This window comes from Phycodurus eques, chromosome 7, assembly GCF_024500275.1.
Source record: "Phycodurus eques isolate BA_2022a chromosome 7, UOR_Pequ_1.1, whole genome shotgun sequence".
Taxonomy (NCBI): domain Eukaryota; kingdom Metazoa; phylum Chordata; class Actinopteri; order Syngnathiformes; family Syngnathidae; genus Phycodurus; species Phycodurus eques.
The window spans coordinates 9,676,913-9,692,789 of record NC_084531.1 but is presented as its reverse complement, the minus strand read 5'-3'; the positions used below and the strand labels follow the sequence as shown (position 1 = coordinate 9,692,789).

The following is a 15,877-nucleotide window of genomic DNA, read 5'->3' as shown; positions in this document are numbered from 1 at the left end:
GTTAAATGTTAGTCTTTACCATCAGATACTGAAGTTGAATCTTTGTCCATTATGCGTCTAAACATCCTCCAACCTCATGGTAAAACATTGTGTAAAAAAAATAACAAAAAGAAGGACATTTCATTTTATTTATTCCGCATGAAAGAGATGTACTAAGATCCTACATAAGCATGGCAAATTACATGTTTAAATACTGGAAGACCTGAGAGAAAGATAAACATGCAAAATTTTAACTTTTTTCAAATCTATCGTGCATCTCAGAACAGGTAAGACGTTAGAGCTTCTGAACCTACACAGAATAACAGAAGTTACTGTCATTGTAAACAATGGAGGTTTTTGTCAATTTTATGATGTCACGTTTATTTTATGTAAATATCTTTCAAAGATAAGCTAACCATCCATTTTCCATACCGCCTATCCTCACTAGGGTCACAGGTGTGCTGGTGCCCATCCCAGCTGACTCCGGGCAAGAGGCGGGGTACACCCTGAACTGGTCGCCAGGCAGGGCACATATAAACAAACAACCATTCACGCTCACATTCACACCTACAGGCAATTTAGAGTTTTAAATTAGCCTACCATGCATGTTTTTGGAATGTGGGAGGAAACCGCAGTACCCCGAGAAAACCAACGCGGGTACAGGGAGATCACGCGAACTCCACACAGGCAAGTCCGGCTTGAACCCGTGACCTCAGTATTGTGAGGCAGACGTGCTAAGCAGTCAGCCACCATGCTAACCGTCATGTAAAATTCCAGGTTCATGTAACAAAAACTATACACAAGACGTTCCACAGACACGAGGGGAAAGACAACCAACAACCACAGGTTGATGAAACCAAACCTTGATAAAGAAAAAAATAAGTAAATACTAATAATAACAATAAGTAGTCTGAGTACCTGAAGTGGTTGTTGATGGACTTGGTATTCTTTTTTGCTCAGTGCATGTTCCAAATCCTCCAAACACTTCTTCCTACAAAGAAATAAAAAGAAGGGGGAAAAAGACAGTTAATTACTTTATGGCCACTCTGTCTAAATAAATGGCATCCATTTGTGTAAATATTTGTCAGATGTGCAACACTTGTGTCACTCTGAATTAAGGCAAACATGCAGGGTGATTGAAAAGTAACTCCCTATTTTTAAGTACTTGTAACTTATTTCTAAACTATAATTCTTACAAGAAATTAATATGAGAAGGAAGTGTATTTCATGGAGTTTTATTTAAAATTCGATATGGGCACCAGCATTAGCAACCGGTTTCTCAAGCCGCCTGGGAACCGCATTAACTGATTTCACAAGGAACTCTTGTGGGATGGAAGACATAACTTCTCGTATTCGCCCTTCAAGTTCTTCCAAAGTCGTTGGTTTGGTTGAACCGACTTGCTTCTTTAATCATGGGACATGCACAAAAAAATTGAGAAACATATATCAATAATAAGGAATAAATGAAATGAATAAATTATAAGTATTTTAAAATCGGGAGTTACTTTTCACTCACCCTGTAAATTAGGCATTTAATGAAGATCATGATGTTACGAAGATTCAAGGGCTTTGATACATTCTTTATCATGTGTGATAGTAAACAGACTATCGATATGTGGCTGGGTGAATAAGCAATGTGATAAAATGACACGGGACTTGAGGAAATTGAGGTCAAAGTGACATTTTAAAGAGCAAACAATAAATTGAGTCGTTACTGCTTACGGGGTGGGTACAAACCACAGAGGATAAAATGAAATGCCAACATTCAGATTGTACTTAGTGACTAACACCCAGCCAGTAATGTTTCCAGGCTCCCTAAGGGGAAGCAGCCTCATGTTTAGGTGCTTGTTCATAAGCACAATCGAAGTATTGAAAGTCTGAATCAAGGATCAAGTGTCAAAGCAATGACTGATTTAATGATTCTAATAATCTAACACAATATAACAATAAGTGAGGCTGACAGGATGTTGGTAACTTACTGGAAAGGTAGAATTATAAGAAGAAAATCAAGTAAATGGGGCAACCACAATATTAGAAACATCTCTGTGTATCTCTTCTCAAAATTTAATATACAATTACTGTCCACAACATTGGAGATTGAATATAATGCTTTCATCGAAAGACGTATTTATTCAACGTTTAACATTTTTGTTAGCATATTGAGGTGTTTATTGATATTCTATAACTGTAATTACCTCCTGCTCCATGAGAGGGTCAAGTTATCCGAAACACGCCTTTGTGTCATGCAGTGCAGTTCTACATTACCACAAACTGCAAAGCATTTTTATACAGACGGTTTGTAATACGGTATTTTGCCCCAGTCATATAGCTAAATAAGGAAACACAATTAGCATGTCTATAACCATTATCAAAATGTAAAAATATCGAAACAAAATGTAACCATATATTGCATTACATGTTCTTGTTTGTTCCTGTATTGGCTTTGCAATATTTAATTTTACTCACGGGATTAAGAAAGTATCGCTAGCTATCTTTCTATCAATTAGAGAGCGGCATAATACCGTATTTTTCGGACTATAAGTCGCAGGTTTTTTTTCATAGTTTGGCCAGGGGTGCGATTTATATTCTTGAGCGACTTATATGTGAAATTATTAACACATTATTATATAATTTCATGTTATTTTCATAATGACAACCACAAGAGGGCGCTCTAGGCCTATGTATCTGTACCTGCAACTGAAGATGAGTCTGACGAAAGCGACGTAGAAGAGGAAGCGGCGCATCGTCTACCTCCGGAGTTGGCGGAGTTGTTTAGAAGTGAGACCGAGGATCAAGATTTCATTGGATTTAGTGATTTGGAGTGACACTGACGGTTTGGTAAACTTGTTAGCATCTTCTTTATGCTATAGTTATCTGAATAACTGTTAATATGTTACGTTAACATACCAGGCACGTTCTCAGTTCGTTGTTTATGCGTCATATAACGTTAGCTGAATGTGTTACGTTAGCATTCCATACACCTATTCAGCATGTTGTTCTATATGCTATTTTTATTTTAAATTGTCTTTCAAGAAGAAATATCTGTTCTTGGTGTTGGATTTTATCAAATAAATTTCCCCCCAAAAATGCGACTTATATATGTTTATTATGCATTTTTTGGCTGGTGCGATTTATACTCTGGAGCGATTTATAGTCCGGAAAATACGGTAATCGTTTTGAATCGATTAATCGACTGGCCAGTAAGAATTGTGCCAATTGTGTAGGATTGATTACTACAATTTTGTATGTATTGCCTGTACGCTAAAAAACATTTAAAATAAAGAACATTAAAATTCAGTAAAATGCCTCTATCCCCATTTGAATATACATCAATTACAGTGCTTCAAATTAGTTAAGATGGTTTGCTAAACCATGCAACATACTGTGATGCATTTTATGAGCCAAGATGTTAATGTAGTAGGGTATAACAAAGCTTGGCTATAAAGACTGTAGTTTGCTACAATGAAAAACGAAAGTCAGAACGTATCTTTGGTCCCTGTTCAAGCTTGCAGTATATGCACTGAAGGACAACCTTTGGCACCCAGTGTGCCTTTACGTCTTCAACTGAGAGTGTGTGTGCGCTTCAGAGTTGAGGTGAGGATGTCTTTTTATCATGTTTATTTATAGCAGTTACAGTGCAGAGATGCACTTGAGGTCTCGTTGGCCCAGTTTGCAGAGCACCTGCTAACCGAGTGCGGACTTGCACATGCAAATGACTGCCAGTCAAAAGTAGCAAGAAATAACACATGGAATAAAACCATTTTAAATTTAAAAAGGATGGGATAATCCGCACATACATTCACTTGCCCCTCTGCACGTTCTCCTCCACATAAATTCTCCGTTGCTTAGCATTCCCTCCTCTTCCCCTCTCCTCACAGTTATTCCATTCGCCACTCCGAGCATGCGGCCACTCTCAGTGGGCGTTGTTGCAGCGCTTGAGGAAAAGGGGGGCGGGGTGCCAACGAACGACTCTGACTCGCTGTGATGGTGTGTGTAGGCCTCAATGACATCACACCCCACTATGCTGGAGAGCAGCACAAGGGCGGATGACGTGCTGCCTCATGGAAACGCATGTGAGCTCATGCCCGTCGATCTGTCAGGCGCCTGTTTCACCATAAGCACATTTTCACTAAGAAGTGGATGTAAACAAGCAAACCGTAGCGGTGAGTGTGTGGGGGAGGGGACCAACAGCAGGGCAGGTGTAGTGAAAAAAATGTGAAGGGTAAGGTGGCCCTGAAGTGCAAAACACAACGGCAAGTTAAAAAAACACAACAGCAGATGAAAAAAAACACAATGACATTAAGCTACCGGAAGAGGTAGGTACTGGTCGGGTTTAAGACTCATCACTGATTGGACGAGAGGGACGACTTGATTGGACGCTTTGACCAGGACGTTATTGCACGTCTGGTTTGTTTTTTTAAATGAATGTTACCGGTGATTCAAACATAGCTGCTGCTATCAAATAATATTTTGACTCAGGACACATGTAACCCGTCTGATTTTGTGGCTCTGCGTTACATAACCACCGCGACGCTTCCAGCACAGTCGACCACACCGGGATTCTAATCCACGCTTTCACCGTGTTACATATTGGAAGACGAGTGCCCGGGGCACTAACTCAGCGGCGAGTAACCTTTTTTAATGTACATCCGCACCGCCTAGCTTGCTCCCGTTACACATACATGAGGAGGTGATAGTGGATAGATATGCTCAGGACGTTCAAATAAGTATGCGCTCACTGACAAAGCATTTAAAAGAGGTTAGGCTGCACAGACGGCGTGGTCCAAGCAAGTCTTCCTGTAGGTTTGTCCTATCAGCAATGAGTATTATCCCCGACCAGTACCTACCTTTCGCGGTAGCTTAATGTCGTTGTGGTTAGTTATTTGCTGTTGTGTTTTTTGATTTGCTGTTGTGTTTAGTTATTTGTTGTTGTGATTAGTTATTTGTTGTTTTCTATTTTTTATTTGCTGTTGTATCTAATTATTTGCCATTGTGTTTAGTTATTTGGTGATCTGTTTTTTTATTTGCCATTGTGATTAATTATTTGCTGCTGTGATTTTTAATTTGCCGTTGTGTATAGATATTTGCTATTGTGTTTTTTAATTTGTCATGTTTAATTATTTGTCATGTTTAATTATTTGCTATTGTGTTTTACAGTTCAGGGCTACCGGAGAAAGTGGAGGGAAGAAAACATGACATGGAAACATCATCTCGGCTATTAACAACAACAGGGAGCGAAGTCATCTCCTGGGAGGATGAGAGGGGTCAGGGGCCACGACATGCTCATGCACACGCCTGCCAATCCTAAGTCTAAAGAGGCCTCCCACGCACGACAAGGCTCTCTTGCCGTCGCTGTACGCCTACGGCCGTGTGATGAGCTCAACGGCAGGGGCATGCAGCTTTGGGAAGTAACTGCAAGATGTAAACAAACAATGGAGTGTGAGGTACACTCCACTCCGTATGCCGCTTTGATTTGAACAAGCCAGGATATTACTGGGAAAACCAAAATGTCCCTTTACTCATTTCTACAACATAACAGGGTTTCAGTTTACGATGGAGTTCCATTCCTTTCCATTCCTAAAGTGGAAACATATTCCATATTTGTACTTAAGTCGGAACCTCCGCATACACAGTAGTTATAATTACATCAATATTTTAATGAAAAACACGACTACATAAATATACAGTAAACAGGGTTGCGGAGGGGGGTGCATTACCAGTAAATTTCCTGAACTTTTCCGGTAAAATTCCATGGGACGTAAGCTCCAGAAATTTGGAACCACTGTATTCCAAATGGGAAACATTCCATGGGAATTCACTGAAAATTGAAGGCTATTTAATGGAAAAAGATCCCATTCCAGTATAGATATAAACTTTTTAGCTAGCTCTCCTTGCCCACACGCGAGGGCATTACAGTACCTAAATTGCTAAAAAAATTTAACTTCACTCAAGCGGCAATAGACAGTATCAGGAACTCACTCATAACTCAAATCTTGCAACACAAAGCAAAAACAAAAAAAAACAAGCCACGGCTCATAACTAAAAAAAAGTCATACATTCAGGTGCTCGTAAATCAACTGTACTTGCAAGAGGTCGTGTTGTTTGACTCGGGATTATAATAAAATATATTTTATATTCATTTTCATTTTTCTTTTCAACTTTCATTTTGTAAATTCCTGGTATATTCCTGTTTATTCCCAATAAGTTCCGGTTAATTCCCATGGAGCGTTCCCAACTCTGAAAATTCCCCAATTTTAAAACTCAAAATAAAAAAAATAAGAATAATACAACAGTCAAATGAAAACTCTCATCTTATGTTGCTGCACAAACTAGTTCATTGTGTGCCAGTCATAACCTCAAAATGTCATATGTTAGGAATATTGGAAACCAAGGCTCCATTGTATAGTACAATGGTGTCTCCAAATTTGAATGCCCCAAAGATTATATAGTTTAGAATTTACCTGAAGTTGTATGGAAAATATGCAACTCAAGTTCCACAAAAACTTAGAGGGACACTTCAATGTACGTCACGAGAGCTCAAGTCTGCCAGTATTAACACGTCAATGGATCTTTTCTGGAACAGGTCATCAAAATGAACGTCCATAATGAGAAGAGACGAAGAAAGCACACCAGGGTTTAGGTGAAGTAAGGGGACATGGAAGTCCATGGAGTGGACTCAACTGCTAATGTTAGCCGCTAGCTGCCCACTTGCTGGCCATACAGTACATGTCCTCTATTTTTATGCCCCTTGGATTAACATTCTACATTCCAGAAGTTGCTACTGCTTTGAAAACATGTATGAGAAGAAACATGAAACAATGTTATCTTTGTAAAGAACAGTTTTTGATACGGCTCTTGTATTAGATTGAGCAGGTGTACCTAATGAAGCCACCAGTGAATTGTAGAACTTGAGCTGATACTGTATCAAAGAACTATCCATCCATCCATTTTCTGAGCCGCTTCTCCTCACTCGGGTCGCGGGAGTGCTGGAGCCTATCCCAGCTATCATCGGGCAGGAGGCGGGGTACACCCTGAACTGGTTGCCAGCCAATCGCAGGGCACATCCAAACAAACAACCATTCGCACTCACATTCACACCTACGTAGGGGCAATTTAGAGTCTCCAATGCATGCATGTTTTTGGGATGTGGGAGGAAACCGGAGTGCCTGGAGAAAACCCACGCGGGCACGGGGAGAAAATGCAAACTCCACATAGGCGGGGCCGGGGATTGAACCCCGGTCCTCAGAACTGTGAGGCTGACGCTCTAACCAGTCGGCAACCGTGCCGCATCAAAGAACTAAAACCGATAATTAATATGAGTTGCTGCATAAAAGCGTGGCGCGAGGGACTGTCCCTAAAAGGCAAAAGATTAATGTGAATTGGGTTTGCAAAGCAACTGTTTGTATCGGTTTGACTGCATAAAAACTTTAGGGACTTTTACCGTTACATGCAGATAAGGGACTGAATTCCCCCTTCCTGTGAACAATAAAGAAAAATAAATGATTCGACTTAATGTGTTTAGATTGGTTCAAGCTGTTGATCTATGCAGACTGGTCACTATGTAATAATTTTAAATTCATCCAGAAAAAACATATTTACATAATTTTAGCCACTTAAACTGTGGCTCTAGGCCTTATAATGCATTGATAAATTTTGTATTGTGAGTCTAAATGGGGGATTTCCACTGAGAACTTTTTTTAATCATCAAAATTTCCAATGATCAAGATTATTTCACATAATGTTATTGTCACTTTTTCCTGCACTCTGGGCCTTTAAGTTTCCATATCACATAACCATCATCGCAGTCAATTCTACATTTTTCTGCAGAAAAAAGCCTGAACAGGGGTTTGCAGAAACAAGGGGGTTGCTGTTCTTTCTGATACTAATGCATGAAAACGGATAAGACTTGATCAAAACGTGATGTTAAATCAACAGGCAAAACCTAGATCAGCTGAATAAATACAGTGGATATATTGTAAAATGCGGCACGGTGGATGACTGGTTAGAGCGTCAGCCTCACAGTTCTGAGGACCGGGGTTCAATCCCCGGCCCCGCCTCTGTGGAGTTTGCATGTTCTCCCCGTGCCTTCGTGGGTTTTCTCAGGGCAGTCCGGTTTCCTCCCACATCCCAAAAACATGCAAGAATTAATTGGAGAATCTAAATTGCCCGTAGGTGTGAATGTGAGTGCGAATGGTTGTTTGTTTCTATATGCCCTGCGATTGGCTGGCAACCAGTTCAGGGTGTACCCCGCCTCCTGCCCGATGACAGCTGGGATAGGCTCCAGCACGCCTGCGACCCTAGTGAGGAGAAGCGGCTCAGAAAATGGATGGATGGATATTGTAAAATGTCTACACACCCCTGTTAAAATGCCAGGTTTTTGTGATATAAAAAAAAAATCCACTATTAATGTGGCCTTTAACCTGTACAACCTAAAGGGCAAATAAAAATAAACAAGTCAAATAATGTGGTTGCACAAGTGTGCACACCCTCTTATTGTTGGGATGTGGCTGTGTTCACAACTGATTAAATGGAAGTCAGCGCACACCTGCCACCATTTAAAATGCCTCCGATTAACCCCAAATAAATTTCTGTCGATCTAGAGGCGTTTTCCTCAGTTTGACTTCCTAGTGAAATCCTGAAGGTTTTGTGCTACCACTTACCTTTATTTAGAACTGTTCATAATTCCTTCCACTTAGTATAAGGCCCCTGAGTTCCTGTTGAGGAAACACGGGCACAAAGCTGCCACCACCATGCTTCTGTGTAGGGAAGGTGTTCTTTTGGTGATGAGCAGGGTTGTGTTTGCCCCAAAAACATGTGCAGTACCTTGTGGAATTATGGCCGTAACAAAATCTCCCATATGAAGGGTAAAACCTATTTTCTTTCTGATGAAACCAAGGCTGAACTTTTTGGCCATAATTTCAAAAAGTCAATCCAACAGATCCCAGTTATAAGAGGGTGTGCTCACTTCTGTAACCACATTATTGCAGTTGTTCATTTTTACTTCTCCTCTCAAAAAGATTAATTCAATTTGTTGTACAGTTTATAGGGCAGATTAGAAGAAGTGATTTTCTGCTTTTCCCTGTTAACGTTGAAACACTTTTGAAATTATTTATTTTGATCAATTTTTTATTTTTTTTTATATCACAAAAACCTGGCATTTGAACAGTAGTATGTAGACTTTTTATATCTACTATATGTATCTCACAGGTAAAACGCTTTTCCATTTTATGGAGGGCATTTGACTATTTCAATGATCGACTGTTTACATTTTTTTAACTCAATTAATCGATTGTGTTTTTTTAATCTAATTTGAAATAAATAAAAACATATCTATCTTTTATGGAATGTGAGAATCTGTCTCTCTGAATGTTCTGTTTAACTGTTTCAATGGCAGTTTCGTATTGAGCAGAATCATGGTGCCTGGAGGAGTTGAGTGTAGCTCTCTGTGGATGTAGCTCAATTTCCCAAAGCTGATGTTAGGTTCTACTTCTTCAGAGAGCACACTAAAATCGGCACCCTTCCTGGTTTCAGCCAAGTAGTGCACTCCATTTTGCCTGAATTGCTTCAAGACGCAATTGGGCAAAACAATCAATTGCACACATTGTCAGAATTCTTAACAATAAATTAATCAATAATTATGCTCAGCTCTAGTCCATTTTATTCGGGTTAGGGTTATGTGGTTCAAATAAATTATGCAAGAACTGTGGACCATAGAACTCTGTGGGGTTCACTTAGGTAGATAATAATAAGATCAATTACAGAACATAAAAAAAGCAAAGTGCAGCCAGTAATAGTATTTCACTATTACTTAATACATTAGCATTTTTACACTTGGATCGTTTGCATTGATTTACGTCTAACTTTAAGAGGACCCAAAAGGCTCAGATGTGACAAATGTCTGCACTGGCATGGAAACCAGATACCACAATTACCGGTATGTAGCAAATAACTCACATGAGGTGGTCAAATAGTCTATCCCATGAAAGGAAAGATGTTGAGCCTATCTCAATCGATTCATCACGATTTCCTACCAGCCTGGCGTTGTTGGTAGCACAAGCAATTGAATGTCCATTTGTTTTTTTGCTGGGCAATGAAAGCAGAGTCATCGCTGACATTTGGGAGAAGTAACACTTCTGTTCTGAGCAACTAGATAGGGTCCAGTAATGAGTAAGATGGGGACCGTGTGAGTAAGAAGAGGAAAACAGGAGTGAATCAGCCAGAAGGTACACAAAATAAAGTACACAAATTAGGTACAATGTACATCTTACGAGCTATTACATTGCCATTTAGGAAGTCACCTCATGCTGTAAAAGCAGCACAGCGCTCCAATGTGCAATTAAGGGCTAGCTCTGAAGGTTAAAGGCAAAGTATAATCTCATTCATAATGAGCGAGACAATAAAAAGTCATAGCACGTTTAATTATTTTGTCCCACCAGTATACAATAGATTTGTCGTCATTCATAGAGAGATTTTTTGAAATGTAGGATAGGATCAGGAATATTCAGGATCTTATTTGTAACATGTTTGAAAAAGTACTTGAGTTCTTGACATGGAGATAAATGGTACTGCCTTCAGTTTTTTCAAATGTAAAGACTGTAAAAAGTTTGGTCATATGTATTTACGAAAGCTTTCTGTGTGGTGGTACAGTAGCTCAACCTCACATACAGTACATAAGCTAACATGTTGAACTTCTTTAGACATCAAACTAATTGAGACTGAATAAACAGTGCCTCTGATGGTTTCATTCCATTTTTCTTCAAGACATCAACAATCAATTCCATGCAATTTACAGAATTCTTACTTATCAATTCATCACTGATATATTCTGTACTTAATCATTGCCCTCCATTTGTGACTTCTTATGACGCATACCAATCATCAGGACACATTTTAGCCCACTTCTGATCAAAGATGTTGTGTGGCGTGTGTTAACCCTTTTTTCCCTCTCCGATCTGCCCAGAAAACAATTGGTGCCGACAATCGTAAATGTTAAACCTGTTCAATATTTACAATCACAAAAGTTCTTAGTGATTGCGATGTGAAACTGAATAGCCAAATCATAAGTGACCTGAAGCTCGCTCTGTTGTTGGACTTCACAAATAGAGGAGCAATTGGTTGTTTTGTTTAAATAACATATCTCCCAAATCATTCACCACAATAGACGTAACAAGGAGAAGAGTTTGAAACCACAAGCTAACATCCTGGCTTCTTCTATTGATTTTTCTACTACTACTTAGGGCTGGGCGATAAGGCCTTAAAATTAATTTTCAATATTCATTTTTTTTTCTTATTTTCCCAAAAACTTAACAAAACTTGATTAATCACCCAGCCCTACTGCAACTCTTTCCTTGTCTTAGTATTTTCAAGCAGTCTGGATACCCTGTGGCAAAAGGCTGCCTCTTATAGCTCTGTCTTGGACAGTTTAAAAACACTTTTGACACATTGCAGGAATCTTTCCTTTGACATTTACAGTTTGCACGGTGTGCCTCATCTCTTCCTGGAATAGGAATTGGTGATGAGCTCATCCTCCGATATGCCCCTCTGATGATGCATCCCCTCAGAATGTTTTACACACAATAGAGTGGATTACACAGAAGTGCATCTTTGCTTTGTGCCTGCTCACCTCCCCCAGCCAGAGCAAATGGTGGGCTTTTGTTATTTTTGAGTGTCCCAACATGGAGCTGCGCAACTGTTTGACATGTGCTCGACAGCATGCAGACCAAAGCAAACGCTTAGGGAAGACGACTCCTCTTCCAACACCTCAGACCCGAAGAGGAGACGGATACTGGACAAAGGCAGAAGACAGATGGACACGTGTGCATTATGTCTTACACATAACACACACGCGCGCATACAATGCAGATAGGCAACACATGGCTTCTCCTGCATGCACAAGGGGACATCACATCTCTGGGACAGCCCTGCCCCTGACACACACTCAAAACGGAACCAAAAAAACAATTCTAGCCTCTCTCTTCATCACTATTCCTGAAGCAGAGGTGAAAGCGCCTTGACCGCCTGCTGTAGCTGAATAAAGCCATGGATGGGAGGGTCTGTGACTAATTTTTCTCCCAGCGTTGTCCTGTGGGGAGTAAAATGGGCGGGGGCTTGGAGGGGGTGATCGTCCCACATCCTTTGATATCCCTGCCAGTCACCCACACTTTGTGAACACTAGAATAAAAGCAGACACAAAGCTTCCTGCTCCAATCCACACGCTGTCTCTGGGATGGGCACGCGGGTGGAAGCGGGGGAAGGGTCTCTTCTATTTAAATAGGCCAAACACCTGCTGGACTCGAGCCCCATGCACCAAAACACACCATGTCTCTCAAACCAGTTGGCCACAGAGGCATATGGGTACATTAACATAATGGAATTGCACAGAAAATGCACAACCTTCGATTTGTTTGAATCTTGTTCAGGTTTGGAATCAATTATCCCCATAGAAAATAAATGACCTGTGACCCAGGGTCAAACTTTATTAACAGTACAGGTAATGTTTTATGTAATACTTTAACATTCTAAACAGGCATACAAATGTATTAAAAAAAAGTTAACCACTGATGAATAAAAGTCAACTTCACTGGCATAGGTGCAATGCAAAGGTGATTTGCACTTCAAATGCACATCACATCACATCATTTAACATTCGTACTTGTCATACAAGAGTTGATTTGTTTATATGTAAGTAAACTGTTTACCATTATATTTTGTATCTTTCTTGTATATTGTGTTGTATTCAATAACGTTTGTTAAAGACTTTACATACAAGACTATTAAAAATGAAAAAAAAGTAAATAATCACTACACAACACAAACGTGATTAATAAGTTGGAGTCTTACTATTTTTAATGTCTGTTTATGGCTTATAACTCTTTGTCTTTTAAGGTTGAACCAATTAGTCGGCACAATCTTCATACATCTGTGCACGTCCGAGAGTACAAAAAAAAAAAGCTGGTTGTGGAAGAGTGTAGCGGTAGGTAAGCTAGTTAACGTTTTGTGTGCTGCTAACAATGCTATAGTTAAGCCAATCCGATTTAAAGCGACATGGTTAGCTTGTGTTAGCTAATGGCTAACAAGGTTTTAAATTATGTTCCAAAGCTTCATTGCCTCATTATTATTCGATATTTTAGAACACAATGAGTGGTTAGCCTCGCTAGCCTCAGCTATTTTGATAACCACTAGTCTCAAAAGAGTCATACTAGCGGGAAATTGAGACTGTACATCTAATTATGTACGAAAACTAGTCTTTACACGATCAGGATTTTTGGGGCCGATCACCGATCAGAGAGTTTAAAAAAATGATAACTATCACCGATCCGATCACAAGGTGGAGTAATGCGTCTATTTAAATGATTTGTTCATTTACTGTATATACTTGTGCAGTGTAAACTGAGCATCTTCAAAAGTATTGTCTATTCAGGTCATGTAGTCTAATCAGTCAGGACAAACCAACATTACAACATGACAGAAATAATGGGTGCTAACTTACTATAATTAAATTACTTCACACACACCAAAGCTTTAGAGCATGATTTGATATAACGCCGGCATGTTCATGTACAACCATTAGTGCTAGCACTAGCTTGCTAGGCTACATAACGTTTTGTTGCCTGCTTGCAAGCCGTATCGTATTAAAAGTATGTGAACATAACCTCAAGCAATCCTTGAATTCAAGTCCTCTCCAGAGCACTCGTGACCACCAGCACACGTTTTTCCCCATTTTATTGTTACAATACACACGACGCGATCCATTGTTGTGGTCGTTGCCATGGTAATGAGTGTATCCGATCACGCTTGAGTTGACAAGATAAAGCCCAGTGACGGATGCGGTGGTATCGGAATACAAGATTTTATTGCAGTAGTCTGACATAGTGCACTCGTGAAAGACCAAATTTGTTTTTTAGTCTGATCCAGGCATTACGTGTTGTCTGTCTCAGACGTGTTGTGTGTCCCACACCACCGAGATTTTTTAAAATTTAAAATAACTTTATTTGCGATCGGATATTTACAGTACTACGTCAAAAGATAAACTAAAAATAAACTAGCTTTTGGATTCATATATACTGTACATGTACAGTAAATGATGTCATTGATGTCATTGATCGGCTCGCCGAATTATGACAAAGCCGATCAGCAAAAATGCTAATTACGGCCGATACCGATCAAGCCGATCAGATCGGTGTAAAGTCTAACAAAACCACCTGTGTGCCAAAGAGAACTTTATTCATCATAGAAGTTGTGTAATACAACACACACAAACATTGCGACAGAGAGGTGGTTAAAAATAATGTTGATCAATTATTAATATTTGTTTCTGTTAGGGCTTGGACAGTAAAATTGAGGGGTCATTGTCGTGGAATAGAGTGGTAGTGGATGTGTTGCACAATCCCCCCTCCACCGCCACCCTCCAGTGGGAAAAAAAACTGGACAGCTTGGCACCCCAGATAAAAAAGAAGCAACTGAAACTTGGACAGATCAAGAGAATGGATTCCCTCTACACACACAAAAGCTAACAAATGCCTTCATTTGGACAGCAACAACCGACAAGCACCCCTTTGAGCCGCTGCAATAGGCTTAGTAATCCATTCCAAAGTGGCAGCTGTCAGAATAAAAGTTGCTCTGCTACTCAGACGGAGTTCTGTGTTTCTGTTGGATTTGGGTCTTTCTGTCTGGATGGATTTGACAGAGGGAGGGAGGGAGATCCTGGCCCAGTGTCCGGCTGGTGCTCTGTTCAGCGTCGCCCTGTGAACCCAGCGGGCTGCAGTGAGCCTGAACAATCCTGCCCCGGTCTGGCCACAGAGACATTACACTGATCCTGAATGAAAACTGAAAGCTGTGTCCACGACTTGTATCGTAGCGATGTAACAATTCACACGCCTTCAATACTCCAGTGGTACAAAAAGGTAGTAGTAATAAAAGAAAAATTTAAAAAGCTAAAGTTGCTCCATTCGAACATACAAAGGATGCTTTGTAGTCTATTTAAATAAATTAAGTTATTAAAAAGCTTTTTTTTTTTTTATTCCTCAAATGCTGTAGAAATGTTCAACATGGAACTGTCCTAATGCTTTACGTCACCTTATCACAGAGCCGCCCACACCTCACTAAACCTAATTTCAGCCAGCCCTTGCAGATTAAGTCTGCAAGTGTTTTGCTTTTCCTTTGGCTCTCGGCGATACCTTTTTTGAAAGATGGATATTGATGAGTAACGAACCCAACTATCCACAGGACTTTACCGTGGAGTAAGCGCATTTGGTCAACGATTCTCTCAGCCAAACTGCCAAGCGTTTTTTGTAGACAAGGGAATTTGGATATTGTGTGACTACCATGAAGGAGCACCGACTAAAGACAGCCAGCTAGTTAGCTTGATACTTGAGTTTCTGTTTCTCCCCTCCATATTCAACTATATTAATGTATTATTTAAAAGAATATAATTACTGGAATTTAAACAAGTATACTAATATAATATAGTTCAAATTTGATTGAATATAAATGCACTTGTTTAAACTGTGAAAAGAAGACTATATGCTGTAGTTCGGGGGGGGGGGGAAATTTAATAGTATTTTTTTTTATTTACTTAGAAACATTGCCCAAATCCTTTCCTGGTTTTCATTAATTAATTATCCAAAGACAAAAATTCCAAATAACGCTTAAAGGTCACGAAAAATTCTTTTAGATTTAGCAATATTCCAAATATAACTGATCTCAATGGGTGCTGAAAAACTTCAAGGAAGATTTGGTCGACATTTAAGGTACCAGTGTAATTTATCTCAAATCTTTTTTCTAACGATGATTAAGCATTTATTTATAGGAAGTATTAATGGTTGCGCCAAGCTGGGCTCTCATCTTCAAAAGGCTGTGAGCTCTATGAGGATGAATGGCCTGGTCTGCCTCTCTGCAT

The 15,877-nt window shown here is 39.7% G+C and overlaps 1 protein-coding gene across 4 annotated transcripts in view; it reads right to left on the bottom strand.

The window, feature by feature from the left end:
- The window catches only part of kmt2a (lysine (K)-specific methyltransferase 2A), a 74,790-nt gene that overhangs the window by 53,747 nt on the left and 5,166 nt on the right, over positions 1–15,877 (bottom strand). For 3 of the 4 annotated variants that reach the window (XM_061682634.1, XM_061682636.1, XM_061682635.1), the window contains exon 2: positions 898–970. The exons of the other annotated variant lie outside the window; for it this stretch is intronic. In XM_061682634.1, the coding sequence (XP_061538618.1) occupies positions 898–970 (73 nt within the window). The remainder of the gene's footprint in view (positions 1–897; positions 971–15,877) is intronic. 4 annotated transcript variants of the gene reach the window in all.